A 27,528-nucleotide genomic window follows, 5' to 3' on the forward strand; every position below is an offset into this window, starting at 1 on the left:
CAGCACTCGACTCGGGCGGAACCTATCAGGAACGCAGCTTTCTGCTGACGTACCGGAAGCTATCCACCATGGTTGCCTGTCCAACCCAACCTGCAGCCGCACTTTTTGGTAGCATAGTTGCCATGGTAACGACGCTGCGAAGCACACCTATGAGGACTGGCTTCTTCGTCTGCTCCCTTGGTCTGCTCAAAGTTAGCCTAGCCCACCAAATACTGCTCTAAATCATCTTTGCCATCCAAGTGTAGTGCCCACACATCGTTCACGGTTCAATACTGATAATAAATGTTTTTCAACCCAATTGCGGGGTGTCGACGAGGTGGACCCGACGGTCAGCAAATCTGCTTCGCCATTTTGGTGTTCCACCGGCGTCCATCACTGCTGCTGTCACGCATCACTCGAGCGCTACTTGTGCGAAAGTTCGAGAACGAGTGCGAAAGGCAAAGACGGGAGAATGGCATACACGGGCTAAGGCGAAGCCACACAGCTGAGAAGCGAACGTGCGTTACGAGCAATTTCGACGCAACTAGCGCCTTCTGTGGGGCATCGCTAGAAATGATCAACCACTTGATTTTGGCTTGTCCAGCGATTCTGCTGACCTCCGAGATCCGAATGCTATCAGTTGCCTTGGGATTTGAGGAGCCCGTGGGAGTGACCTTTGTGCTTGTGACCGTAGAGCCTGGACTGCGTATTGGCAAACGTTTTTTCATTCTCTGTTTTTTTTTTGTTTTTTTTTTTTTCATTTTTGCCTCCGCCGCGCCAGAAGGCAGCGGCGACCCGCTACGAAGGGCAAAGCCACCATCACCATCATCACAGCAAGCAGACACTCAATCGCGCTTGTTGACAACACCGCATTTATCTGAGTTTACAGTCTCCATCTTTACAAGCAATCCACGAACACACGTGGAATTAAAACACCATTTTTTTGCTTTCTGCATAGTGATTGAAGAACATTCGAATGTAAAATCTAAAGTGCATGCCCGACCAATTAGCGAAGCACCGCCCTAGAGAAAGTAGCGTCACATCCGTTAACGAACTTCACCGTCGTGTGCCGCTCACATCGGTGCCAAAACGCGGATTATTGAAGCGGATTAAAATATTACGCGCTACGATTTCGCTGTTATGATGGGGCTTTGGGGTATCGGGAAGGTATAAAGAACTATAGTGGCCGGCTGAAATCAGTTGTCTGGCGAACGTCACAGTGCCCCTTTAAACTTGTAGCAAAGTGCATGTATGCAAGCGAGGATCAACAAGAAAGCCGCAGCTTGGAGCCGATAATGCTGTCGTATCTTGAATGTCCCTCAAATTTTTGTTGGTTGCCACTTTTTCTGCTGGCCTTTCCAATGTTTCGTTTGTTTTTTTTGCAAAAGTGTAACTGTCACGGTAGCACCTTTCTGAATTTTGTGCAGCAAGGCTTGAAATCGAAAGAGATAAAATTGCCAAAGCCCGAGCTTAGCAGGGAGTGGAACTTGTCATGAGCACAGTGCGCAGTAAGGCTTCAGTCACTGGCTGTGCAGTTTTGCTAGAATTAATGTTCAGTGCATAGTAATGCGCTAAAGAAAGTATGCATTTTAAAGTAATATGTCTTTTTTTTTTTATTGCACGTTGGCTGAAAAATGACGTACACACTCATTTGAAAATGTTTCCACTCTAAGTTGTTTGCATACTCACCTAGCAAATTTTTGATGCATGGGAACCTGAATCAGGGTTCCAGGTTTACATATTTGGTTATGTTTTTGGTTGAGTAATTTCCTCTCAGTTTTTTTTCCGGGTCATGGAAACATTCTCAAACTGTAGTACCACTGCTCATCAGTGTTGGTAACTGTAAGTACCATAGACATCTGTTATGTACAGTCGTGAGCAGAAGTGGTATACAACACTCAGCCGGTGGCGGAGCTCGCGAAAACTGCATGTCAACTTCATCTATCAACAGCTATCTGTGATCGGAGCAATAGTGGCAGTGCACCATTTTATCCGCATGCGTCACTGTCGCTGTCTCTTGTACTGTCGCTGGGCGGCATTTTTGCGCAGTTTTCCCGAGCTCTGTCACTGGCTGAGTGTTGTATACCACTTTTGCTCATGACTGTACAGTGAAGGTAGTCAAGCGCTTGTCATATCATTGCTTCATGGTCGTCATCCCTCTAGTGCCACCTGACTCTTTGTCCATGTAATTTATAGCCCAAAGCTTCTTTCAGTGGCCCTACCGTTCCTTGTTAAGTGTGTAGATTGCATCGCATTGTCCTTGCCACTAACAAAGTTTACTGTCTCAGTCAACCATGAGTCTGTGACTGCATGTCCCTTAGGTGCTGCTGATTTCAAATCCAGCTGCACGACAGGGGTCTTGCTGCTGTTACATAGGCCATAGGTAGTGTCAGTTTTTCTTTTTCCGTTTTTTATGGGTGGCTTTGCTGCTTACAGAACTTTTAAGATTTCGGCATGGTTCCATTAGAACAGTAAGCTGTGACATTCGTGCAGGTGTTGGTCATTTCTTTTTCCCCGCAGGGGGCACCTGTTAAAGCAGGTGTTTGCGTGTACTGTGCGACACCACGGACCCCAGCACCCACGCTAAGCCGTGCGTGGCATCGCCGTGTCTGGGGAAAAGGGGATCCTGGTGGTTGAGCCGATGCCGAGTGTTTGGACCTTTATGGCCCCTCGGCGGAGGCAACACACTACTTTGGCCCACGCTTCCCATAGACGGTACCCCCGGGCTGACCCACCCGGGGGAAATCGGCAGTCGCCTTTTCCTGTCCTCCACTTCATCTTTCACTTTCCTATCTCTTTTCGCAGCACTGTCCTGTCTCCTCCTCATTTCTTGTTTTTCCTTTTTTCTTGGCGGCGAGGGTTAACCTTGTGTGGAGTAGCTACCCTGAGTTGCCCATATTTGGTTATAGTAGCGGTGTACTGCTGGCGTGGGCAGGACTTCTTGCAAGTTCCTGTCCCGTCCCCTCGTTGGGCTCCATGGTGGGTGGCAGGCACAACTACCGAAAACACAAACCCTTTCATGGATTCTTTCTCCCAAACAAATGATCGCCCTCCAAACAAACGAGGGCGGACCGGTGCTACAAGCCATTTCTTTGTGAAAACAAAAGAGACTTTCCCAAAGTTCCATGTCATACATAGCGAGGAGCTAGAAAAACCCGCTCGAAAAATCTCCCCTTTCATAGTGTCAAAGTGTCTCACTAAAGACCTGGGCCCTGGATACAAAGTATCAAAACTTGCAAATGGTGACCTCTTGCTAGAAGTACAAACAAAGTGCCAGTCCTCCAACCTGAAAAACATTATGTCGCTTGGGGACATCCCCGTCGTCATCACCCCCCACCGATCCTTGAACATTGTAAAAGGAGTAATATCTGAGATAGACTTCATTGCTCTCACTGAAGATGAAATGGCAGAAGGACTAGCAGACCAAAACGTCATAGCGGTTCACAGAATAAAAATCCGAAAGGATAACAAGGAGATCCCTACAAAACATCTGGTTCTGACTTTCAATAGCTGCACCCTCCCAGAGTCAATTGAAGTCAGATACATCAAAATAAACGTCTGACCGTACATCCCAAATCCGAGGAGATGCTTCAACTGCCAGAAATACGGCCATGGTTCGCAAAGTTGCCGTGGCCGCAGAACTTGTGCGAAATGTGCTGCGAACGACCACAACTCTGATAACTGCACCGCAGACCCACGCTGTGCAAACTGTGAGGGGGATCACCCCGCATACTCTCGATCCTGCCAAAAATGGAAAGAAGAAAAACAGATCATAACACTAAAAACAACAAAGAACATCACATACAAAGAGGCACGTACCCAGTACAACAAAACCAAGAACACATTTCAGTTCACAGCGAAACCAAATCTCGCCGATGTGGTGCGACAGGGCGGGGCACCACAACGGCCTTCGGCACCTACCCAGACCTCAAACGAGGCTGAGGTAGTGCCATCCCCTGCCCCGGTGGAAGCAGCTCCCGCTCCTCCACCACCCCCAAAACAGGCTACGCGTCCCTCAGGGTCGGCGGGCCACAAGACCTCTGCCCACAAGGCAAGGTCTAAAAAAAAGGAACACGTGCCTCTGGCACGTTCGTCCAGCACCTCAGACGAGGTAATGGACATAGGCCAGGACAGCTCTTTGCCGTCTTCGTCACAGAGACGGCGGAGCTCCTTGGAACGAACAAAAACAGACAAGGCCCGAATCACGGGCCCTGGAAAAAACCTAACTTAATTTCCAAGCTTTCAACAAAATAAGATGGCATTCCTGGTACAGTGGAACTGTAGAGGACTTCTAAAGAATATTAATGACATAAAAGACATTCTAGATACAGTCTCGCCAGTTGCACTGTGTGTACAGGAAACAAATTTAGGTTGCATGCACTCGAATATACTGAAAAAATATCAAGTCTTCCGCCGAGATCGAGAGCAAGCAAGCAGGCTTTCGTGTGGTGCGGCCATCATATTGCAAAGTGGAGTTCCAGCTCAAGAACTTAACTTAAACACTCCCTTAGAAGCTGTAGCAGCCACAATAATTACCTTTAAAACTCTTACTGTGTGTTCTGTCTATCTTGAACCAAATCTTAAAATAACACTCCATGATCTAGAAAACTTTTTTTGCCAACTACCAGAGCCCTACCTAGTAGTAGGAGATTTTAATGCACACTCTCCTTTGTGGGGAAGTGAAAAAAGTGATACACGTGGACAGCTTATCGAGGATTTTATTCTTAGTTCAGACATTTGCTTATTGAACTCCTGTAAGCCCACGTACTGTTCACCAAGGTCAGGAAAAATGAGTTTTTTAGATTTGGCTTTTAGTTCACCTTCCCTTTTTAATGATTTTAAATGGGATGTTCTGAACAACCCGTATAGTAGCGACCACTTGCCAGCAATAATCAGCTTATCATCCTCACCATCAGTCATGCCGACCAAACCGAAACGGTGGAAACTTCACTTAGCAGATTGGGAGCTTTTTAAAGTAGAGGCGAATCTAGGAGCAGTTTTCTCAGATGCCCTTAGTGTCGACAGACTAAATGAGTTGTTCACAACTTGCATTATCACTGCCGCTCACCTCGCCATTCCACAGTCCTTAGGTGTGGTGCGACAAAAACACAAGACGTGGTGGTCTCGGGAATGTAAGGAGGCCAAAAAGCGACAAAATAAAGCATGGGGTGTTTTCCGAAGGTACCCTACACACGAAAATCTTACAGCTTTTAAAAAGGCCAAAGCTAAAGCTCGACACATCCGTCGCAACTCTGAAAAAGAATCCTGGCAGAAGTATGTCACATCAATAAATAGCTCAATGACGTCTAAGAAAATGTGGGAACAAGTTCGTAAACTCAGTGGAAACTTTTCCCCGTTTACAATTCCCATCCTCACAGCCCCTGGTGTTCAGACTAGCATAGCAGAACAGGCCAATATACTAGGCGAACATTTCACACACGTTTCATGTTCGTCACACTACACAGAAACATTCTTAAAATACAAAACCATAGCTGAGAAACAAAAACTCCCAACAAGTGGGGGCAGAAATGAATCATATAATAGTTTTATTACACTCCAAGAAGTAAAGAACGTCCTTGCTGCTGGAAAACAGACTGCGCCTGGCCCTGACGAAATTCATTACGAAATGCTGGCTCATTTGTCCGAATCCTCTGTAGAGGCACTTGTGAAATTCTTTAACAAAATTTGGACTCTGGGTAAACTCCCAGAGGCTTGGAAACAAGCCGTTATTGTTCCGTTTCTGAAACCAGGAAAGCCGCCGACCTCAGCAGGCAGTTACAGACCCATAGCTCTGACCAGCTGTTTAGCAAAATGTTTTGAAAGTGTTTTAAACATCCGACTAACTTTCATTTAGAATCTCATAAACTTCTTAATGTTCATCAGTGTGGTTTTAAAAAAGGGTGCGCAACGACCGACCACTTAGTGCGTCTTGAAAATACTGTCAGGGAAGCGTTCATACATAAACAAAATTGCCTGGCCGTTTTCTTTGACATGGAAAAGGCATACGACACGGCTTGGAGGTTCGGGATCCTACGCGATATAGCAGATTTGGGCATCCGAGGCCGGATGCTAAATGTTCTGAAGGACTTTCTATCAGGTCGTTCATTTCAAGTACGTCTCGGTACCACCTTCTCGAGGAACTTTATTCAAGAGAATGGGGTACCTCAGGGGTGCACAACTTTGTTTATTGTAAAAATGAATTCTATTAGCAAGGTAATCCCAAAATCCATTATGTTCTCGCTGTATGTCGACGACCTTCAAATATCCTGCACATCCTCAAATATATCAATTTGTGAAAGACAAGTACAATTAACACTAAATAAACTAGACTCATGGGATTTTAAAAATGGGTTCAAATTTTCCCCACAGAAAACAGTGGCAGTAATGTTCTCGCTGAAACGAGGTATACAGATCAATCCCAAGCTACACCTAAATGGGATTGAGTTGCCAGTAAAGAGCAAACATAAATTTTTGGGTGTAACGTTCGACAGAAAACTAACATTCCTGCCTCACATAAACATCCTAAAGAGGAAAGCCATAAAATCTCTAAACATACTGAAGGTTCTCTCTCGGAAACACTGGGGGTCTGATAGGGCGTGTCTTCTACATATATATCGATCTGTTGTGCGGTCTAGCTTGGACTACGGGTCCATAGTCTACGGGTCAGCTAGACCATCATATCTAAGGAAATTGGACCCGGTACATAACTTAGGTTTACGCCTTTCTTGCGGCGCTTACAGAACATCCCCTGTTGATAGTCTGTATGCAGAGACGAATGAGCCTCCGCTGAAGGATAGAAGGGCTTCACTCACATGTGCTTATGTCCTTAGAATAAGGTCACAGAAAAAACACCTCTGCTATCCAATAGTCTCAACATGCCGCTCACGAGTAATTTTCACAAATAAACCACAAGCAACGAGGCCACTGATAATGCGTTTCGAAGACATTTGCAGTGAGCTAGAAATTCTGGACACCTTGCCCGGCACTGCACCAAAAAACAGCCCCCTACCCCCATGGTACAAACTTCCAAATGTCTGTGATCTCACTCTAACACTCTTCAACAAAAGCCAAACTCCTAAAGAGCATATTATACAAGAATTTCGCACAATAAAAGAAAAGTACAGTAATTATACAGAGTTTTATACAGATGGATCAAAAACTTCTACTTATGTTGGCTGTGCCGTAGTTGATGAGAACTGGGAACAAATAATTAGGCTTCCTCAGTGCGCATCAATCTTTACAGCTGAATCTTATGCTATCCTGACAGCTGTAGAAAAAATAGTGAATGAAGGCATTGGGAACAGTGTCATCTACACCGATTCGTTGAGTGTACTGATGGCTTTAAATCACAGAAATGCTGCCATGCCTCTAATTGGTGACATAATACATAATGTAAAAATGATCACGACACAAGGACATAACATAGTGTTCTGTTGGGTCCCTAGTCACGTAGGCATTGACGGCAATGAAAGAGCAGACAAATGTGCTGCACTTGCCCACAACAAATTGATTCAGAAAGTAAACATACCACATAGTGATTGCTTGAAATTAATAAAACATAAACAGATGAATAAATGGCAGTCCAGATGGAACAACCAAGAAAATAATAAGTTGCGTCTCATAAAGCCTGTACTAGGAGAATGGAAATCGAGCACACATCAACAACGTTTTATGGAAGTGATAGTATGCCGTCTTCGTATTGGACATACACATCTTACACATAACTTTCTGCTAATGAAACATAACAAACCGACCTGTGAAGAATGCGACGAGATACTCACTGTAAACCACATTCTAATTACATGCTCAAAACTTGAGGCACTACGGAGAAAACATTTTACTATATTTTACAACCATACCATCCCATTCCATTCCACCTTGCTTTTAGGAGAAAGAGCACTTGTAAACCTAGCATCTGTTCTCAGTTTCCTAGAAGAAGGAAACTTTTTAAATAAACTATAGATTTAACATATCCATTTCCTTTTTTTTTTTAACCAAAACATACATTAACCTTGCTCTTGGCGCATGATAGCCTTAGTTGCTTATGCGCCATAAAACCCAACACAACACACACACACATTTCTTTTTGTTTTCGCGTTAGATCGGCTGGTACCTTTATGAATCTAGTGGCAGTTTTTGTCTGAGGTGATTTTGCTGCTACCTGTTAACACATCTGAAGATTTTAATCATGGTTAGAACTTTACTGCCTTTTCCACAACTAACATTCCTTCTCTATTTTCTTAGCCATCCAGCTCACTTTTCTCATTATGTAGCCTTCTTGGATGCATGCTCATCCAAAATCTGGCTTTGTTCCTGACTCATCACAATTTTTTTGTCTGCCAATTTCCTCACATCATTTTAGTGCAGTTTTCCTGTGCTGGAACTTTTAATCCCGATGTGTGGAGATGCTGCAGAAAGAGTCACAGCTCTTTGGCAGGAGATTCCTTAGGCCAACAGGTTATAGTTTGTTTGCTATTGCACCACTTTCCTGGAAAATTTATATGCAACATAGAAAAAAAAAAGTGAAAATAATAAATTTTTACAAATTTTTACGTTGTTTACTGAAGACTGGTAAAGCCATTCGAGTTTTACCCTGCCACAGTAGTGCAGTGGTTAGGGCGCTTGACCGCTATGCCCGAGAATGCAGGATTGAATCCCAGCCATGGCAGCCACATTTCGATGGAGGCGAAAAGCGAAGCGCCCATGTGCTGTGTGATGCCAGTGCACGCTAAAGAACCCTAGGTGGTCAAAATTTCCAAAGCCCTCCATTACGGCATGTCTTATAGGCTGAGTTGCTTCGAGACACTTAACCCGATAAACCAAACCAAACCAACCATTTGGGTTTGGTGCTTCTTTTTTTTTTTTATCTTGAAGTTGTGCATACAATGTTCAGTTGTAATAATGAGTGCTGTCTCTGAACTAATAACAAAAATACTATGCTTCAGTACAAATGGGCTGTCAGCTGCCCTGCATTCACATTTTATTGTGTGTGCAGTAAAATTTTACTGCAATCCTTCCTTCCTCCTGCTTGAAGATTGTGCATCACATTTCTTTTTTTGTACATGGCTTATTCGGCCTTTTTTGCCAGCTGCAAGGATGTAATTATATTACTGCAGTGAAGTCTACTATTGCCTCCACATAATGGTTAATGCAATGGGGGCACCTTTCCTTGAAAGAAGTTAAAACAATTTTTGGTATTTGGAATTTTAACATGATAGCGTTCAAGGCCCCATTCACCACAAAATCGGTTGCTGTTGTGAGCGAAAGTTCACGAGCATGGCACTGGCAGGTGGTAGCTGGCAGCTGACTTGGCCGAGCTCTGACTGGACATAGGGTTGCCTGATGTTACATTATTTGGCAGGAGCTGCCAACTCTGTTCTCTTCTTTCATGTGGGAGGGTGATAGCAGAATGACCCTTCCAGGACTCTTGCATTCATGTTAGCCCTATGCCACGTAGGCATGCTCATATGGCTTGGTTAAAGCAGGGCTTTATATGTGGGCTGGCAACCTACGCTATCGTGTAATACCCTTAAAGACTGAGCTTAAGTGTCCCCCACAATATCTTATTTTTTTGTTGTGAGATTACAGGTATCTTTTCTTATTCTGTGTAAGCTTTGCAATTAGCCAAATTAGCTCATTTAAATTCCAGATGAAAAGGCTAGTAGGTATGCATTCACCACAGTTAGCAATGTCGAACCAACTAGCTCAGGTTCCCATTCTTAAGCCCAAGAGTGCTTAGGTTCAAACCCAGCTGTGACACCACAGTTCAATGGAGGTGAAGGTATCCCTGGATTGTTCAATATCCGTGCACATTAAAGAGCTCCAGGTCATCTAGATTAGCCAGAGCCCTCCACTACAGTATCCCTCACAGCCTGAGTGGCTTCCAGATTTTTAACCCCATATACTCTATCATACTTTCTAGTTATAAAATCTAACACCTAAAAAGCTCATGGAGAGCTATTCGCTGAAAATAGAAAATGCGTATGAGCAATAGGTATTCCACCAGTGCTCTCCATAGCACGAGAATTTTTACGCTATTCAATAACACCACACATATTGGAGTTGGAAAATGACACTGCTCCTCTCGTCTCCCAATGCTTGTCACTGAGCAGGAAGAAATAAAACAAATCACCACGGTGCCTTAGTGTGTCCCATCACTTGTGCATCACTTGGGATGCTTGATGAGTGGGTACACCCAGCCATTGGCGTCACTGGGCGAATGGTTCTGAGTGGTCACCAGGAGCACTTTTTAAAAATTATTTATGAATTATAGACTCCACACAGAGCTTTTAAATTTAGCTCTGGGGATTTCTCGCATTAGAATATTAACACTGTTATGCTATCAAGGGCCCGTTTGAGTAAAGCTAAGCAGCTCAAAAGAAGTAGACCTTTTGGCCTGGAAACTTTTCATACACACTGTGCATGTTCTTAAAGTGATTTTTTAAACGAATCTAGCCATTGAAAGTCAGGAAGGGCTCTGTGTGCTCTCATGCTGTCATGTTTTCAAGAATTATATGACAATGGCTGTGCACTCGGCTAATACTGACAGCCTGAGCATTTTCACAGTTCTGGAAAGGATATGGTCTTACCTGGAGCTACCATCTTCCAGTTTTTTGATGGTCACGAACATGTTGATCCATTTAGGGCGCAAGCTTTCATTTTTTTTTTCTTATAGTGTAGGGTTCGTGCAAAAGTAAAGGCATATGCTATTAAGTGAAGTCTGTCGTATTCTTTTCTATGCTGCTTTTTTTATGCGGCTAATTTGGGCCATTTCTCAATTTGATTTTTTTTTTTTTCATTTGTTACCCAATTGATAGTGCCTGTCCCTCTTTTTTTTAGGCTCTTACTGATAGTAAAAGGAGATTACTTTGTCTCCATGCGTGAGGAGCCTCGTCTTGGTCTGATCCAGATGACCTTTGATGATGGCAAGCTGACACTCTTTGCCGAAGGGTACCCATCACTTGTTATTGAAGCCTCTGACCCTGATGAGAGGAGCAAGCCTTCTTTTACTGTGAGGTAGGTTGTTCAACATAGTATTCTGTCTTGAAAAGATGGCAGTGCAAAAGGGACGAAGACTTAGATGCGATGACAAAGACAACAGCGTTGAACTTTGAACAACTTTCTTGTGAACAATTTACGCATACGTGCACTCTGTACATGCTGTTGTCATATTCAACGTATGTGCAGTTAGATGAGCCCTTTGTCTGGGAGGGTGATAGATGCAAATTGACACAAGCTTCGCCCAGATTACATAACAGTTCCAATTCCACGACTTCTCGTCGCACATGCTTTGTTCTTTTTTGCTTTCTAGATCAATGGAACAATTCTTATAAGTCAGGCAGTGGCTGGCCTCTGCCTGACCTGTAAGAACTCTTCCTTTGATCTTAAGAGCACCTTTATAGAAAGATCAAAGAACATGTAAAACGAGAATTGTGGAATTGGAACTGGTATTTTTGCATCTATCACCCTCTCAGACAAAGGGCTCACCTAACTGTGCATGCGTTGAATATGACAACAGCATGCACAGAGTGTACATATGCGTAAATTTTTCACAAGAATGTTGTTGAAAGTTCATCGCCATCCTTGTCATCTCATCTAAGGCTTTGTCCCTTTTGCACTGCCATCTTTTCAAGACTAGTACCAACATGCCCAATTTGTCACATTATGCCTGCTGCCATAAATTAGTGGTGAATGAAAGGACAAGAGGCATAGCCAAAGGTGGAAGTGCCATTTGGTGTTCTGTGTGGAATGTTATTCGGGATTCAATGTTGGGCAGCAGCTGTGGCTACGCAGGTATGATCTGCTGTACGCTGACATGGACCCATTGCTCACCGAATGCAAAAATGAAACTTTGGAAGCTTTTAATGTTTCATATGGACTGCTGGCGCTGCTGTTCCTCTAGGTTGTAGGAACATGAAGACATTGTTTTTCATCTAAACTTTGAGAAGCTTAAATAGTGCTGAGTGAAGCTGAGTGTGCAAAATACTGGATACACTGTTTTGCTGCACCTCAACCAAGTAATTCGTTATACGGACTGCATAATAAATCCCTTTTTTCTGATACAACAAAAAATCTCCCAAATTATCAAAGCTCTAGTAGTGCTCTTTATAAGCACCTCATATATTAAGTGCGAAAGCTATGTGTGCGACTGTGTTGGTGGCTAGTAATGTGATCGTCATTACCAAAGGAAACAACTGTGCTAATGAATGTGATAAGCAGTGCTGATTCAAGTTGCTTATTTGTTCTTACTGTGAACTCTGATAAAGTTTGAAAACTGACTTGATGGAGCTTGCATTGCACGGGAAATAATGTGAGGCTGAAATAGGGGGACAAATAAGCTTTTCCAGCTGACTGCTCAAACTGCTGGTCCCATTGCGGGGTTACAAGTGCTGCTGAGCAGAAGCCAACTGCAGCTGTCCATGCCCTTGGGAATAAAGGAAAGTCACACTCTGATGCTAAACTGACATTTACTGCTGCATCAACAACATACACTAAGGAATTGAGGTCATTCATTTTACCAGCAACTCTAGTTTACCCACGCTAAGGCAGGGGATATACAGTGCAGTCCACTTATAACGATAATGAGAAAACTGGAAAATTTGATCATTATAGCCAATTATCGTTATATCTGGACCAATGAAAAAGAAAAGGAGGAATGAAAAAAAAGCACACACCCACGTATTTTCCCATGCATATAGGCTTGCCTACTTACCAGTGATAAGCGAATCAGGTTGAACAATGCTAATCATCGTAAAGAGAACTAAGCATTTTATTGCAGGATTCATCAGTAGCAATAAAATAATTTAAGCATGCTTAATAAGTCTGAAATTTGCTCTCGCTTGAGCGGCTTGACAATCACTGTGAGCATCGTTTCCAGTTATGCGCATGCTGGCAGCAGTTTTTTTTGCATCCACAAAACTGAACAGCGACTGGAACAGGATACCCGCAGCCTTGATTTGTTGAGTGCTTATGCTCATGCTTTTTCATGAGGCTTCAAACCTTGAAACCCTGTCAGAAATTCCGATTAATCTACTGTTTCATCTCAAGAGCTGTCACAGCGTTGTTGTGGTCAGTGCCATCTTCCAGGGACACACACTCAGCGATGACGATACGGTCGCACCCTTTGCGCGGCAACAGGCAGTGATTGCAATGATGACAGTGCTAATTTCTTTAACTGCATGCAATGGACCCCATGGATTTCTTTACAACAGTCTGTTTTCGCAGTAATTTATTTTTTATCAAACATTCAAATTTTTGTGATAAACATTTTCCGAGTGGCGTTAAAGTGATCATTGTATCCGATGTACCACCAATAACCGATCTGTATACATGGTTTATTTTTACATAAGGGCAATGGGAAAACTGATAAATCCCAAGAATTTGATCATTATAATGATATATCATTATATCTAGTATTGTTATAAGTGGATTACACTGCATACTGCAAGGCTTTATCCCACTGGTGGAGGGCAAAGCCCACACTGAAACATTGACTCTGTTCCTGGTGCCGAAAAGTTATATAGTCTATCTTTGCCAGCTTTCACAATAGTGATGCCATCCTTGTCACTAGTCCTACTTAGTGTTTCTTTATATGCTTCCAATGCGAATAGACTTGCTCGCCTGTTTTTTCTGCATTGCTCATCATATGTTTCAGTTTGATTCACTGTTGCCAGCTTCTTCGCATGCACAGATCTCTGTGAGGCGCCACATGTGTGCTCTGGTGCTGGTTCAATCACTGTCGGCAAGCAGTGCGTGGTTACACTGGTGGCACAAGCTGTGTTAAGTCTTTATTTAATGCAGTGTTTACTGTGTTACTATCACCAGGGATGCAACTGAGCATGTAGAAGCTTTACCCTAGGTGGCGGCAGACGCATTGTAACAGCCGATGCTTTGCACCTTGGCTGGAGTATAAATTCATGGGACACTGTCAGCAGAACTTAGGCACTGCGTTTTCCTTCAAGAGAATGCTGCACTTTTGCATCAGCGGCTGTGATATCAGACAAGAGAAATGTACTATTCTGATTTGTTGTAACTTGCCATCTAGGAAAGGCAAGCAAAATGCTGAACACCACCAGCAATGCCCTATTCACAGTTTCTGGCACGTGAGAAGCGGTTTTACAGCACAGTATGGAGCGTAATCGCACATCTTTGTGCAGCTCTGCACCCTGAAAGGAGCATATATAGGAACACTAGCCCTGCTGTGACACGTTGGTGTACTCTCTTTACAGTTAAAGATTCACTGAAACGGCCACCAAGAAGCCACTGATAAACGTGTTCAGTGTGTAGAACAAATACTTTTGAGCATTAACCCAAAGTATAACTCCTTGGAACAAACTAGCGATTTATTATTAATTTTTAAAAACAGCATTTTTTGAAATTCGCGGGCAAAGAGGTCGTCACTTGGCGGTGTCGCATGAAACTATTTGCTTAAACCGTGACGTCAGGGGTGAGTTGACTGGCAAGACTTGCTAGAAGCTGCCATTCGCTGCGGCCACTGCAGCCATGACGTCGCGGACACACTTCCGGTAGCTGCGAAAGTCGTCTGCTCGTGCGCTGCTCTGTGCGGGCTGTTGTTACACAGCTCGCCGCCCTTATCGGTTAGGGCGGCCATTGCCCATCAAGTACAGCAACCGAAGCGACGCAGTGATCGGCGGAACGAAGCTGCATTTACAAATATCTTATTTATATAACGTGGTTTCAGGAGTACCGGAGTGTCATCCGACGAGGCGTCAACAGCACGGTCAAGCACCGCACGATGGCAGCACCTCCTCGACCGCCGTAAACAACGCCGCTGTGGCCCCTCCTCCCGCATACCGTACGCGAGCGACGCAGCGGATTGTTAGCATCCATGTCCGAAATAAAGCGTGCTAAAATTTGTTGCCATCTGGAATACTGAGCCAGATATCAAGTATGAAGCTCTCGTGAGGATCACTGGCCAGCAGCAAATTGCTGGTAAGAGCGATAGCCGTGATACAAGCAAGTTTCTGCTCAAGCCAGCTGCTGCTGGTGCATTACGGCTCATCCGATCTGCTCGTACTAGCCCTGTGATTAATGCGTCGCCAGAGTTAATCCTATGATTCTTTTACTATGGCAGGATAGGATTCACTATAAGGGTGTTTCATAAGTAGGCGATTTACGACAGCGTTGATCAGTTCCAAAGCGCCAACCGCCGCGACTTCGAAGTGCAACAATTTAGGCCTAGCGACGGCTAGGGACGGTCGTGCACGGCGCCGTCGTCCGCCACGCTCGCGCGCCCCACCCCCACGGTAATTGTGGAACATACCTCAGCCTGCTCGCGGCATCACGCACTACAAGCGTTGCAAACTCGTGTACTTTCATAGCTAAGGCCACGCATTTTTTGACGTTCTGCTCACCAACAAGCTGTTCAAACGATACTGCAGGCAAGACAAGGCTTCAGTACGCAGTCGCTGCGCTGTCGGCTGTAATCGAAGACGTCGGGTGGCACCATGTTCTATTCATCAATCTTTCAACATGATACAGTGGGCAAATGAATAACTTTGTGAAGCAGACCCACTCGTACGTTTCGCGCACTCGGGCGCCGACGAGTAGCCGTCAACAGATGCCGCCATAACCTTGGTTAACGACGCAAACCGAGGTCGCCAAGCTCGGTTTGCGATAACCGCGGTTAGTGGTGTAACCATGGTTTGGTCTACCGTGTAACATGGGCTAACCACGGGTTCGCGGTTACACTAACCGTCGCTGCGTGAACTGGTGAACTCCTCAGGCGTGTGCGAGCGAGGACGGGTTGACGCGACTACGCCAGCAAGCGAGAGCGCGACAACCGGAAGTTCGTCGAAGTGACGTATTTCTGGGCGGAGCTTTGAACTTGCTTGTATTTTTTATTTTTTTATGGTTCCCTTCGGCGTACGAGTTGAGAGGGAAGATTTAAAGGGTCATTTTTAATCGCCGATATCTCTGGTGTTGCAGAAGCTAGATCGAAAATTTTTGCGGGAGAATGATGGGTGGTTCATTCTCCCGCAAAAATTCACTTTTTGTGGAGGCTAACCAAGAGAGTTCTACTTAAGTTGAGGAAAACCCAGAGGGCTATGGAACGAAAAATGGTAGGGGTAACATTAAGAGATAGGAAGCGTGCAGAGTGGGTCAGAGAAATAACTCAGGTTACCGACATACTAGTGGAAATTAAGAAGAAAAAATGGGCATGGGCAGGACATGTAGTGCAAAGAGAGGATAACCGATGGTCGCTTAGGGTAACAAACTGGATTCCAAGGGAAGGAAAGCGTAGCAGGGGGCGGCAGAAAGTTAGGTGGGCGGATGAGATTAAGAAGTTCGCAGGGGTCAAGTGGATGCAGCTAGCACAGAACCGGGTTAAGTGGAGAAATATTGGAGAGGCCTTCGCCCTGCAGTGGGTATAGTCAGGCTGATGATGATGATGATGATGGGTGGTTCAATATATATCAGTGTTATGGCGTTGTTTACCCTTCTTGGTGACTCATTTCAGTGGACCTTTAAGGTAACTAATTCACTCTCCTGGGTAAGATTCTCTTTAATGGGACAGAGCTAGGTGAACCCCCACTGTATCAACCCTTTATTTCTTAAAATGCTTTCCATCTTGAAGCAGTGATGTGTAATTGAACATTCCTCTCACTTCTCAAAGCTTGTGGCAAAGTCCCCTATTTGAGTGGCCATTAGCTGATGCGTTGTATTTCCTTTTATATTTATCAATTGCCTTAAACCTTTTGAATGGTTCAATTGCTAAGCAACACTTGTTTTGCAGTAGTGAGACATTCTGTGTAGGTGGCCAGCATCTCTGGACTGTATCGCTAGCAAATCTGGCTAATGCTTCATTTCATTAGAAAACACTACTAAAAACATGATGAATGGGAAGACATGCTATTGTAATCTGCTGCCAGACGATTTATTCTATTTCCATAGCTCTGATTGTTTGTTCATTTGCCTTATTCCTTGTCAGAACTCTAAAAACAGTGGGCGCCCTACAGTAATGGTGCAGTGGTTAGGGCGCTCAACTGCTGTGTCTAAGGATGCAGGATCGAATCCCGGCCTCCGCTTTTCGAGAAATCGAGGCGAAAAACAAGGCGCCCGTGTGCTGTGCGATGTCAGTGCACATTAATTACCACAGGTGGTCTAAATTTCAGGAGTCCTCCACTATGGCTTCTTTCATATAGCCTGAATTGCTTTGGGACGTCAAAATCACATAAGCCAAATCAAATCAATAACGATGGGCAGCGAGCTGTTAAGGCCATCATCTGGTTTCTCGACACTCTTCATTGTTTGCATTTCTTACCTATTGCACATTTTCAGGCGCTTTAGCAGTGGAAGACCTCCCATGATGTACACTTATTTAGAACAGAATTGATGCAACACATGGGGTAGGACGAGTAAAAAATTACCAGTCCTCTCATCTACTTGCTTGTCTGGTTTTGTGTGTCATGCTTGAAATTCCACCATGGGCTTTTATAAAAGGCTACTGTCTATGAACCAAGCTCTGCTTAAATGCGCCCCAGTTTCAGCAATGTTGATGTGATCCTTAAACCCACTTGTGCTAGCAATCGTGATGATTTGATTTTAATTGCACAAGGGCAACTTGGCCAAAGAGTGCCCATGACTCGTATGTTTTTGATCTGCTCTAGCTAATGTCAGACTCGCCTTTCCAAGCACCTCACTTATGAATTGGTCCAATCTTGAGTTTTTTAGGATGAGTGCTGAAATGGGAAACAGAGCAAAATGCAAATGCCAAGTCACTTTAACATTACAGATGCAATGCCAGCACTGTGTACCACTTCATTCATTCACTGCTGATAATGCTGATTACTAGAACAGCAGGGATGACTCATGCATTAGTACTGATATGCTTTATGAGAGATAGCTAACAGATGTTAGAGGTATTTTTCATGCAGAAATTGTATGCTTGGAAAGAACGCTTCAAACTTGAGGTACTGCAAGGTAACCATCACTATCTTATGTGACGCAAAGCAATGGCAAAGCGTTTAGTGCTGGCTGAAGATAGAACCGAATTTCCCGGGACCACCGAGAGAAGTGTTTCCATGTGCAGCCTACAGTGGTGGTCACGTGTGTATAGTGTCTTGCTGGTGTAAGCAGGTCACTGCACTGGCAGTAACCAACTGGCGCAGCACATCACCAGTTAGATACTCCTGAAAAGCATGCGGACGATTTAGTTCACTGCTTGTCTTCAGTAGCACAGCTGTGTAAGGCTTTGTGTTATTTATCATAACAGGAATGACAATTAGGAAAGCTGTCTAAAAATCTGATGTGAATATTTTTGGGGGATGAGCTAAGCACTTGCATAGTCAGCTTATATGATGTCGAAGGTATCGCGTTAATATATCCGGCCTGCATTGCCTCACATTTTTTAGCCTTTTTTTTTTTTTTCAAAAGATTGCAGTTGCAGACTTCCACTGATTGCTTGTTCTGTTCGTGCATTGAATACAGGATGCGGAAATTCAGCTACACAGCTGTGGAAGTGTCAGAGGAAGCATCACGATGGCTGAGAAAGTACCTCCAGAAAGATGGCATTCGGCTTGTAAGGATCATTCTTGACCAGGAGACACTTGACCAAGCAGTAAACCGTCCAGCTGTGGTATGATGCATTTTTTTCTATATGAATGCCTCTCTTTTAATTTTAACAGGGCAGCGATAAAAGGATTCCTGTCTGCTTGGTCTCAGCAGCATGCCTTGAGGTGCATTTATACTCGGTCTCTAGTGATGCTGACTCTGGCATAATAGTGCATGATGTCAGTAGTTGGGCAGGCATGTCTGGTATATAATACAGTTCAATAATTTGTACCCCATAGTCTTAGCCATTGTCCCCCAAAGCAGTTTGTTTCCTGTGAAGTTTCAGAGTGCGAAGCTTGGGCTGTGAAAAATATTACATTAGCAGATTGTTGGCTAAAGGACTCACCACTATGATAGGGCATTTGGAGCGAGCATGTTTATTGTGCAGATCAGGCAGTTATCATTGTAGCAAAATATTACTGTCCTTTTGCACGGTGATTAATGGTAAGAAATTAAAATCGAAGCCCATCCGTGGACCTTCTTGACATTGTCAGTTTTACAGTTTTTGTCCACGTATCCTACTGGTGACATGGCAGATGCACCTGAGGCAGAAAAGGTGCCCAAGCATTTGCTGGTTCATTATACTGATTGTAGGGTGCTATGTTGTTTTCTGACATCTGCTCTGTTTTACACTGGGGCATTTGTTTTTCAATATGAGGATATAAATTTTTCTGCTCTTCCCTGTGGTTTGTTGTTTGCATTTGTGCCAGGCCAGTGTGTTCTATTATTATCTGACTTTGCTGCTTTCTGTGTCAGACCTAATCCCATGTCAGACCTAATCCCGTGTTTGCTGGTGCATGGCCTCTGCAGTAAGTGCTAGTACAGCACCATTCCAGATCCACTGCTCTCACTGTATCATGCAGCTTAGGTCTAGTGTTGTAATACTAATTGCATTTTATTACAGCGCATAGGTCCTCTGCATTTTTAGCCTTGTGAAGCTCCAGTGGTTCTCAAAAGGGGCTAAAATGGTGCATGTCAGGCCTTCCGACTGACATCCATGCCGAAAAGATAATGCAGCCACCTGGCCTTTCAAAAAGTGGCCAGGATTAATTAATGATTGGCTGTACAAGTATAATGGTCAACAATAAACAAATGCAGTATAAGGGTAATCCCCTAAGTAAGGCCTGCAAGGCACTGGGGCTACAGGAAAACTTAGCATGATTGTTGGCCACACTGCTATGTTGCTTTTTCCTCCACCAAACAAGCCATTGCTTGCCCATGTGGCTGGTCATTCTTGGCACAGAAACCATTTGTAATGGAGCTCCGGCTGGCTGCTATCACCAAGTGCGAAGTTGATGCATTTATTTGATTTTTGAGTGCACGAGGCCTACAACCTGTCAAAATTAATCTTCAATTGATGGAAGTGTATGGAAACTCATGCACGGATGTCAGAAACATCTGTAAGTGACGTAAAGAGTTTACAGCTGGTCGCACTGAAATTCAATCCCAAATTTAACTGCGAAGGTTGAATAAATGATGCAGTGAGATGGGAGCACCACTTTCGGTGATCACTGCATTTTGGTTCCTGAGGTGTCCTAATTACTCTCATCCATAGAATTTTGACAGAAAAATTGAAATACTGGTAGGTGTGTTTGATAGGTCCTGTGAATGCTGACACCGAACCACCCACACCAACGCATTGAATCTTCTCGCAAACTTTTTCGGTGCAATGCTCAAGAAAGGAACAACTTTTGTATCCCATTGTTACTGCGGTGGCTAAATCTGGGCATTCCACTTCGCACCCGAGACAAAATAGGAATCACATGTGTGGCATCATTCCTGTTCACCTAAATCACAAAAATTTGAGTGAAGCAGTCTGCTGGAAAAGTCATGGCAACTGTTTTGGGATCAAAAGCGCATGTTATTGGTCGACTTAGTGGCTCCTGGAACTATAATGCAAGCACTGGCAGAGAGGTGGGCAACCTCATGAGGTTTCAGCCTAACCGCATGAGGTTGCCCATGGGGCCATTTCGTCACCTTACGTGTTGCAGCAACAGTAATACATTGGACATTTGTCAGACTTCTAGGCAACTGGAGCATCCAATGGTGATTAAAGAAAGGCTTCTTAGAGCTGCATAGTATCGAGAACTCTGATATAACTTTGAACAGAAGTGGGCAACCTCATGAAGTTTCAGCCTGACCTCGCGAGGTTGCCCTTCTCTGGTATTATGTGAGACACTGAAAAAACTCAAGACTGGTGATTCAGAATCAAACAAGAGGAATGTTGAGCAAGGGCATGAGACTTAACTTCACAATAATGCTTGTCCCACATCACCCATCAGTTTAACTGTTGCTTTCCTGCAACATTTCAGATGAGAAATCACCCACTCACCCTATAGTCTGAACCTGGCACCCAGTGACTACCACTTGTTTCCTAAGTTAAAAGAATATATGACCCAGATTTGCTTCAGCTACAATAACGAAGTGAAATCTGAGGTTTGACACTTTAACAACATGGCTGCGAGCTGGTATGACAAAAGCATACAAACACTGCCCCAGTGCCTGCATAATGTATAAACTGAAATAGTGGTTTGGTGGAAAAGTGCAAGAATGTTCAGCCTTTAAACTCATATATCACTGCTTTAAAATATTTCTATGAACCTCTTATGGTTAGTACTGCAATTGTTTATCGGTAAAAAATAAAATGGATAAAATTTCAGGAGTTGATTCATGCATGGCTTTAGATGCTTGAGGAACCCAGGAAGCATTCTGAGGAGCCGAAGGGTGCTGGGATATCCAGTTTACGAACCCCTGCCGTAGCATGATGCACAGTTCACTTTTGTGACCCACCCCTTGTGAGCGCGATTTCACGAATCCTGAAAATCGCTTCGCAGACCCCCATTTGAGAAACACTGCACTACAGATCCCTCATAGTTGAAGTCATTTTGGATGTAAACCAAACCAGCTATTTTCTCCTTGGGAGAGGGAGGAAGTGCAAAATTGCTTTCGGAGGCTAGTTGCCCGACATGTGGGAGAAAATATCTTGGAGTGAGTGCAACTGCAAAAAGAAATTACTTGATTATGTCACCAGCAATGCATCTATTGATGAGTAAAGAATTATTTCAGGAGTGCATTTCTTAGACGATAGCTTAAAACTACAGTACTGTTGCAGAATTCTTTATTAACTTTTTTGCCGTCGGGCATTTTTGGCCGTGACGCACCCCCAGTGTCTGCTTGGTTTCAGGGAAGGAGCATATCAGAAAACGAGCATAGTGATTTATTTTTTATTACGATTGCTATACAAATAACATAGTCAACGAAATATGCACATTTTAGTGTTCTGCAGGTGTTGTTAATTAACATCATCATTGTCAGCTTTACTATAAATAAGATAAATGAGATAAATGAGGATAATATAAGAAAAAACTGCTCAATACTTCTTGAGAGTCCAAATCTGAGCTCGGCTCGTATTTATAATCAAAAGAGCCTTCACTCCAGTCCGCAGTCGAAGGTCCCGTGCGGTCAGATATCCGAAAGTAACCGCGCGCATGGCGGGCACACTTTCGGCGGCCCGCACAACGGAGAGAAATAGCACTTTGTAAAATCAAGATGACAGAGGGACATGGAAAGAGGCTAAAAAAACCTCCTTTGTTGCTGCTAGCCGCAAGCAAGGGTGTAGCAAAAGAGAGCTAAAGCAGTGATCAAGTCATGTGTCGACCTGTTGAAAAGGCAACGGCACAAGCTCCTGAACGTGACGCGTCATAGCAGACACACCAACAGAATAAAAATAAAAACCTGCAAGCCTGCGGCAGATGGCAGAACAACCCTTGAACCCGTAACCACACGCACGCGCCACGAAACATGCACGCCGCGTGATCGCTTAGCATGATAGAGTAGCGCGTGCGGAGTGACCGCACCCACCAGCAAAGAAGATGGCGGGGGTGGGCGCGGTCGCTCCATACTCTTCAGTATATACGTACCAACACAATGTGGGCGGAAGTACGAACTTGTAAAAAAATATTACAGATGGCGCAGCCTGTCCAAGTGTGCCAGCTTTGCACTTAGGTGCGAAGTTTTGAATGCACGAGAACGTACTGGTACGTCGGTGAGGGAAGCGCGAAAGCATACCGGTACATTCGTGACAGCGAAAGGGTTAATAGCTGTTTGTAAGCTTTGTATTATAATCACACTTTGGCAGGTTTTGTTTTGTATGTGTAGGCATCATGGCATTCCACGACATGTGACGGGTATAGTTACAAGCCTGTTCTTTTGCAAATGATCACACCACTGACTCCTCAGGGCAAGATCTCGGCGTCTTCTCTTAATTTGGTAGAATGCTGTAGAAATAACTTCTCCACAGTGAGGAGATGGGCATGAGAGTCAAGCTCTACTTCCTTATGTGGTTCCTAATTGTTATTTCCCTCTTTCTTTCTAATGAAAAGGGTAAAAAGAAAGTGTAACACTTGTATACATGAACCTTATGCAGTGGAATGCATATGCCATATGTTGTTCATGGAATGTTTTTCAGGTTGCTTGCCATGACGAGTCGGCGTTTCATGTCCTCTCAAAGGCATCTCTTGATGTCCTGTTATCAAGGCTTCCTGCAGACAGCAACATTGGCCGGCACAATTTTCGACCAGCCTTCTTTATTGATGAGTGTGAAGCTCATGCAGAGGTGAATGAGTACATGTGGCTTGCTGAGCTCTTGACTTGTGTGCGTAGTGCTGAGCAGCTCTGCTCTGTTTAGGACCACTGGGAGCGCATGAGGATAGCCGATGCAGTGATGGCGTTTTCACATCGAACCACAAGGTAATAGTCTGTTCTCATTGCCTTTTCTGCTAGTGCTTGTGGCAGTAATAAGGTTGCCATGCCAAATGAGCTACGTTTTCAGTACCGTATTTAATCGCATAATGCTCGCACCCCCAACATTGGGCGTCAAACTACCGTATTTACTTGCAAAATGCTCGCACCCCCAGCATTGGACGTCAAAAATCGCTCGGGTCTTGGCAGAGTGTCAGCAGCCTTGAAAGGAGTGCCTGCAGTGGCTTGCTCGGCTTAGCCAGTTGTGCAAGCCTGGTTTTCGGTACGTTCGTTTTATCAAGCAGCAATTGGGATGGGCACCGTCCTCTACCATAGAATGATTAAAACGTGTGATAGCAGCAAACACCTTTGGAAGCAAAGGATGCCGAAAGCCGGCATCATGATTGCAGCTGACTGCATGCTTTCTTTGATAATTGATGACTAGAATGATCGACGACTCATGAAAAAGAAGAAAAGAATCTCAACTTTTTTCATGTTTTGAACCCTCCCATCAAGCTCACGTCGAAAAAAGGGGGGGGGGGGTTATTTCGCGAGTAAATTTCGGTTAGTGCTTCGTTGTTTTGACTGGCCAGTGATGTCATGGCATGATGAATCCTAAATCTTCTGCACTGTGAGTTTTGTATCCACACGTCAGATGGCGGGGCAGTATGTCCCTGTCATTATTTTGCTTCACTCGCGGATTCCAGACTGCCGGCCAAATATGCGCTTAAAAGGGCAAATGTCAAATTCAGTGTGTTTCATCTGAAGTTTTAGTTCTCACTCGATTGTTACGGTGGCTGCTTGTACATGAACACGATGCCTGAGGACCTTGTTAAATTGAAAGTGTAGTACAAAATTACTGCATTTAACCGTGCAAAAAACAGATGGTCTTCAATGGGGCAGAGATTGAGAAATAAAAAAATTTCATTACATTGCGAATTTCTTTACATTGTGGTTCATTATATTAAGGTTTGACTGTATTAGTACGCAGCAGTTTTGAAATTGGTTCATAGTTGCCAGGTTTTTACTAGATGTCAAAAAACAGAAGACAACATTGAAATGTCACGTGCACCAAAAACTTGTGACATCAACAAATAGGCACATACTCGCCACAGTGTGACTCCACAGTGACGTAGTCCCACTGCGAAAACTGTTGATCAACTGCATCTACAAATATGATGCTTGCATCGGGTTGGTGATCCTGTCACGCTGCGTCAACACGAACTATTCAGAAACGTGTTGTTGTCACCCCCTAACAGCTGTTACCAATTTGTTCTCCAAGATTTGGCAGCACTGTTTCACACCGCGGAAATTTGTTGCTCATAGCAGCACCGACGTTGAGGGCCACTTGCTTTGCTACAATTTCGCCCAGATTCCTGTGCTGTACAAGAGGCTGGGAAAAATTAAATAGTGGAAGAGGCTTTAACTATAAAGGAAGGTGTGTAATTGGTCATGAGTTATAGTTTGCATCGCAGTAATCGAGGCACCACTTTCGTGCACTGTTTTGAGCACTGCTTTCATATGTGCGACTAGTGACTGTGAAGAGAAAATTCAAAAATTTTTGCGAATGAAAATGTCTGTCGAGTAAAATTATGGCTACTGTAAACTGAAATCTACAGTTGCTTACATCACAGAATGCGCATACATTCACCACGAAGCGCCGGTGTCACCCAGTCCGCCGAGCAATGGTGCGAGCAGCCAGCAGCAGTCATTGACGCTACTTGTGGAGAGAAAAGTAGGCCAATTGAGGCCGGTTGCCGAACACTCATCCTATCAAACTAATTTTGAGATGCGCCTCCTAGTAAAGCGGTGACGAAAGACACAGTGTTGACCCATTCTGAAGTGCATCTGCTGAAACCGACTAGGCCTGGCGACCAGTAGGGCAATTAGCAAGCAGCGCAGTTCATCACCTGGCGTACCTGCTGGAGGCGCCGTTTTCAAAAGCTCCGCACTTGTGCAGGCATGCTACTGTTACACGAGCATAGCAGGCAGTCCTGGTAACATTTGTCTTTTCTGGTACGAAGCCAAGGAGTGCTACACTGCTGCACCACCCAACCACTCCAGTCTTGGCTACAGCAACTGACAGCAACGTCGTCTGCCATAAAGCTTTAGTCCGCTGACAATTGCTGTGCCGGCAGTGACAGTCTTCGCAAACTTTAGTGACTGAAAATGATCATCAAGTAAAGTTTTGGCTACAGTGAGCTGTCTTGTCGTCGTTCCGTTAGAGCTGTTAAAATGATGTCACAGTGGTATACGCATACAGTATGGGCACAATGGAAGAGCCAACGCAACACATCTGAAAAGCTAAAGCATCGTCTCTTATGTCAGAAAATTTTGCAGTGAGATCACAAATACCTAATTATGCTTTTTTCATTGAATCTAAGTCACAGTCAATGCATTAGCGATGGGTCCACGATTTGAGAGCAAGCATTTTCTCAAACTTTAAGAGAATTGAAATGTTTTCTGTGCCTCCCTTGAGTTTAATACTTGACTGTGATGGTCTTTACACAAGAAGGAAGTACATGACAAGTTTTGCACAGCCTTTTACTTTGTTGTCTCTAACCCTTTAATTATGTACAGTGAAATTCTTATTCTTACCATGCCCACTGTACTCTAAAAAGAGTTTTCACGATATCCAACTGGTGACCATGACTCAGGTGCCTCCTCACAACCGTTGACCAAGATGCGGGCGTCAGGACTGACCAGGAGCCCTTGACGACCTTGCGAAAGTAAGCATACCATTCTTTTCTCAGTTAACCTACTTCGATATTTCGATTGACATTTTTCCACTTGGCACGAGTTCGCAGGCTCATTTTCATTTTTTTGCTTTGGGTAAGCGTGCAGAATACCAGAAAGGACAAAATACACTGCATCTTCTCTAGCCTTTCTATGTCCTTGTCTTCATTTTGCTTGCTCAATAAGAAAGAATGCACAACTTGGTCAAGTGTCCACTGTTACAGGTGCTGAATTGCGAGCTTCAGTAGTATGAAAGAGAACCAAATAAGGGTTGAGAGGGAGCTTCATTCACAAGCTAAAGGCCACTGTACGTTCACTTTTCGACCGGTTCCGCAAGCCCGCGGTCCACCTGATTTCTGTCTGCATGCAGACGTGGTGTGGAAGGGGTGTTGTACGATCGTTTTGCCGACGGCCGTTCAGCTGGATGGTTTCAGTGTCCCGATTGACGTGCCTGGGCATCGTTTTCTGTCCAATAGCATGCTCCCTCAAATGATATTCAAAGCTGGCACGCAATCCGTGCTGCGGGCTGCTACCAATTTGAGCACCTTGGCGCAGTTCGCTTGCCTCAGGATCACCATGGTGTGGTTTTTGCTGTGATCATGGGCTCTCGTCAGCTGCCAAATGAGTAGCGCTTCAGTAGAGTTCTTGAGTGCTTACATGGCCACTACCGTAAATTTGAATGGGCCTTTGCTCACACGGTTCGTAGCTGCCGCCACAATCGTCTGCTCACTTTTGTGACTTTTCTAGTATGCATCGCTGATTTATCTGGATGTTTTTGCCGAATTTAAGTTGAGCACTGTCGAATGAACGTGCATTCATAGTTGACAACCAATGAGCACGATTGCTACTTACTATTGATGAAGCCGTTTTGTTTTGTGGGCGCGAGTCAGCCCAATAACGAGTTGCAAAACTATCACGCACCGTTCCCATCGATGCCGAGGTGTATGTGTACAGTGAGGATAGAATACGAGAGTCTGCAATGGCGACATTCACCAAGCGTTAAAATCATGAATGCTGAAACATTCAAAAAGGAATGATATGAGGGTTCTGGCATGTACAGTAAAACCCCGTTAATTCGGATTTCGCGGGACCGGACAAAATGTCCGAATTAACCGAATGTCGAATTATCGAGAGGGGCAAAAAAAAACGCAACAAACTGTCCCACACCAACATACCTTTATTTTTTGAAAAAATCTGTTATAGATGTCTGCTTTGTGCGAGAAACTTGCATCGCAACTACTATCTTACGCACCTCTGCCAAATGGTGCAGTGCACGTACGCTGTCTGCAGAGCCTGCACAAATGTCCTCCAGAACTCTCAGGGCGTCAACAGCCTCCGTCACAGTGTGATGCGGCAGTTCATCGCATGCATCGTCATCGTCTTCGGAACTGGGCTGTTCGCTTCCTAAGGCTTCTGCGATGATTTCACCGTCGGTGAGGTGGCCAGTAACGACAACGTCACTGTCGATAGCGACGTAATCACTCAGCCGAACATTTGATG

General features: G+C 44.3%; 1 protein-coding gene across 4 annotated transcripts in view; it reads left to right on the forward strand.

The window, feature by feature from the left end:
• The window catches only part of LOC146172512 (mitochondrial amidoxime-reducing component 1-like), a 57,348-nt gene that overhangs the window by 10,553 nt on the left and 19,267 nt on the right, over positions 1 to 27,528 (forward strand). For all 4 annotated transcript variants that reach the window (XM_084585843.1, XM_084585844.1, XM_084585845.1 and 1 more), the window contains exons 3-7: positions 10,819 to 10,995; positions 18,430 to 18,577; positions 23,021 to 23,167; positions 23,240 to 23,301; positions 25,950 to 26,021. In XM_084585843.1, coding sequence (XP_084441969.1) covers positions 10,819 to 10,995; positions 18,430 to 18,577; positions 23,021 to 23,167; positions 23,240 to 23,301; positions 25,950 to 26,021 — 606 coding nt within the window. The remainder of the gene's footprint in view (positions 1 to 10,818; positions 10,996 to 18,429; positions 18,578 to 23,020; positions 23,168 to 23,239; positions 23,302 to 25,949; positions 26,022 to 27,528) is intronic.

The sequence above is a fragment of the Amblyomma maculatum genome, unplaced genomic scaffold, assembly GCF_055883805.1.
Source record: "Amblyomma maculatum isolate TAMU_Amacu unplaced genomic scaffold, ASM5588380v1 scaffold_13, whole genome shotgun sequence".
In the NCBI taxonomy this organism is placed as follows: domain Eukaryota; kingdom Metazoa; phylum Arthropoda; class Arachnida; order Ixodida; family Ixodidae; genus Amblyomma; species Amblyomma maculatum.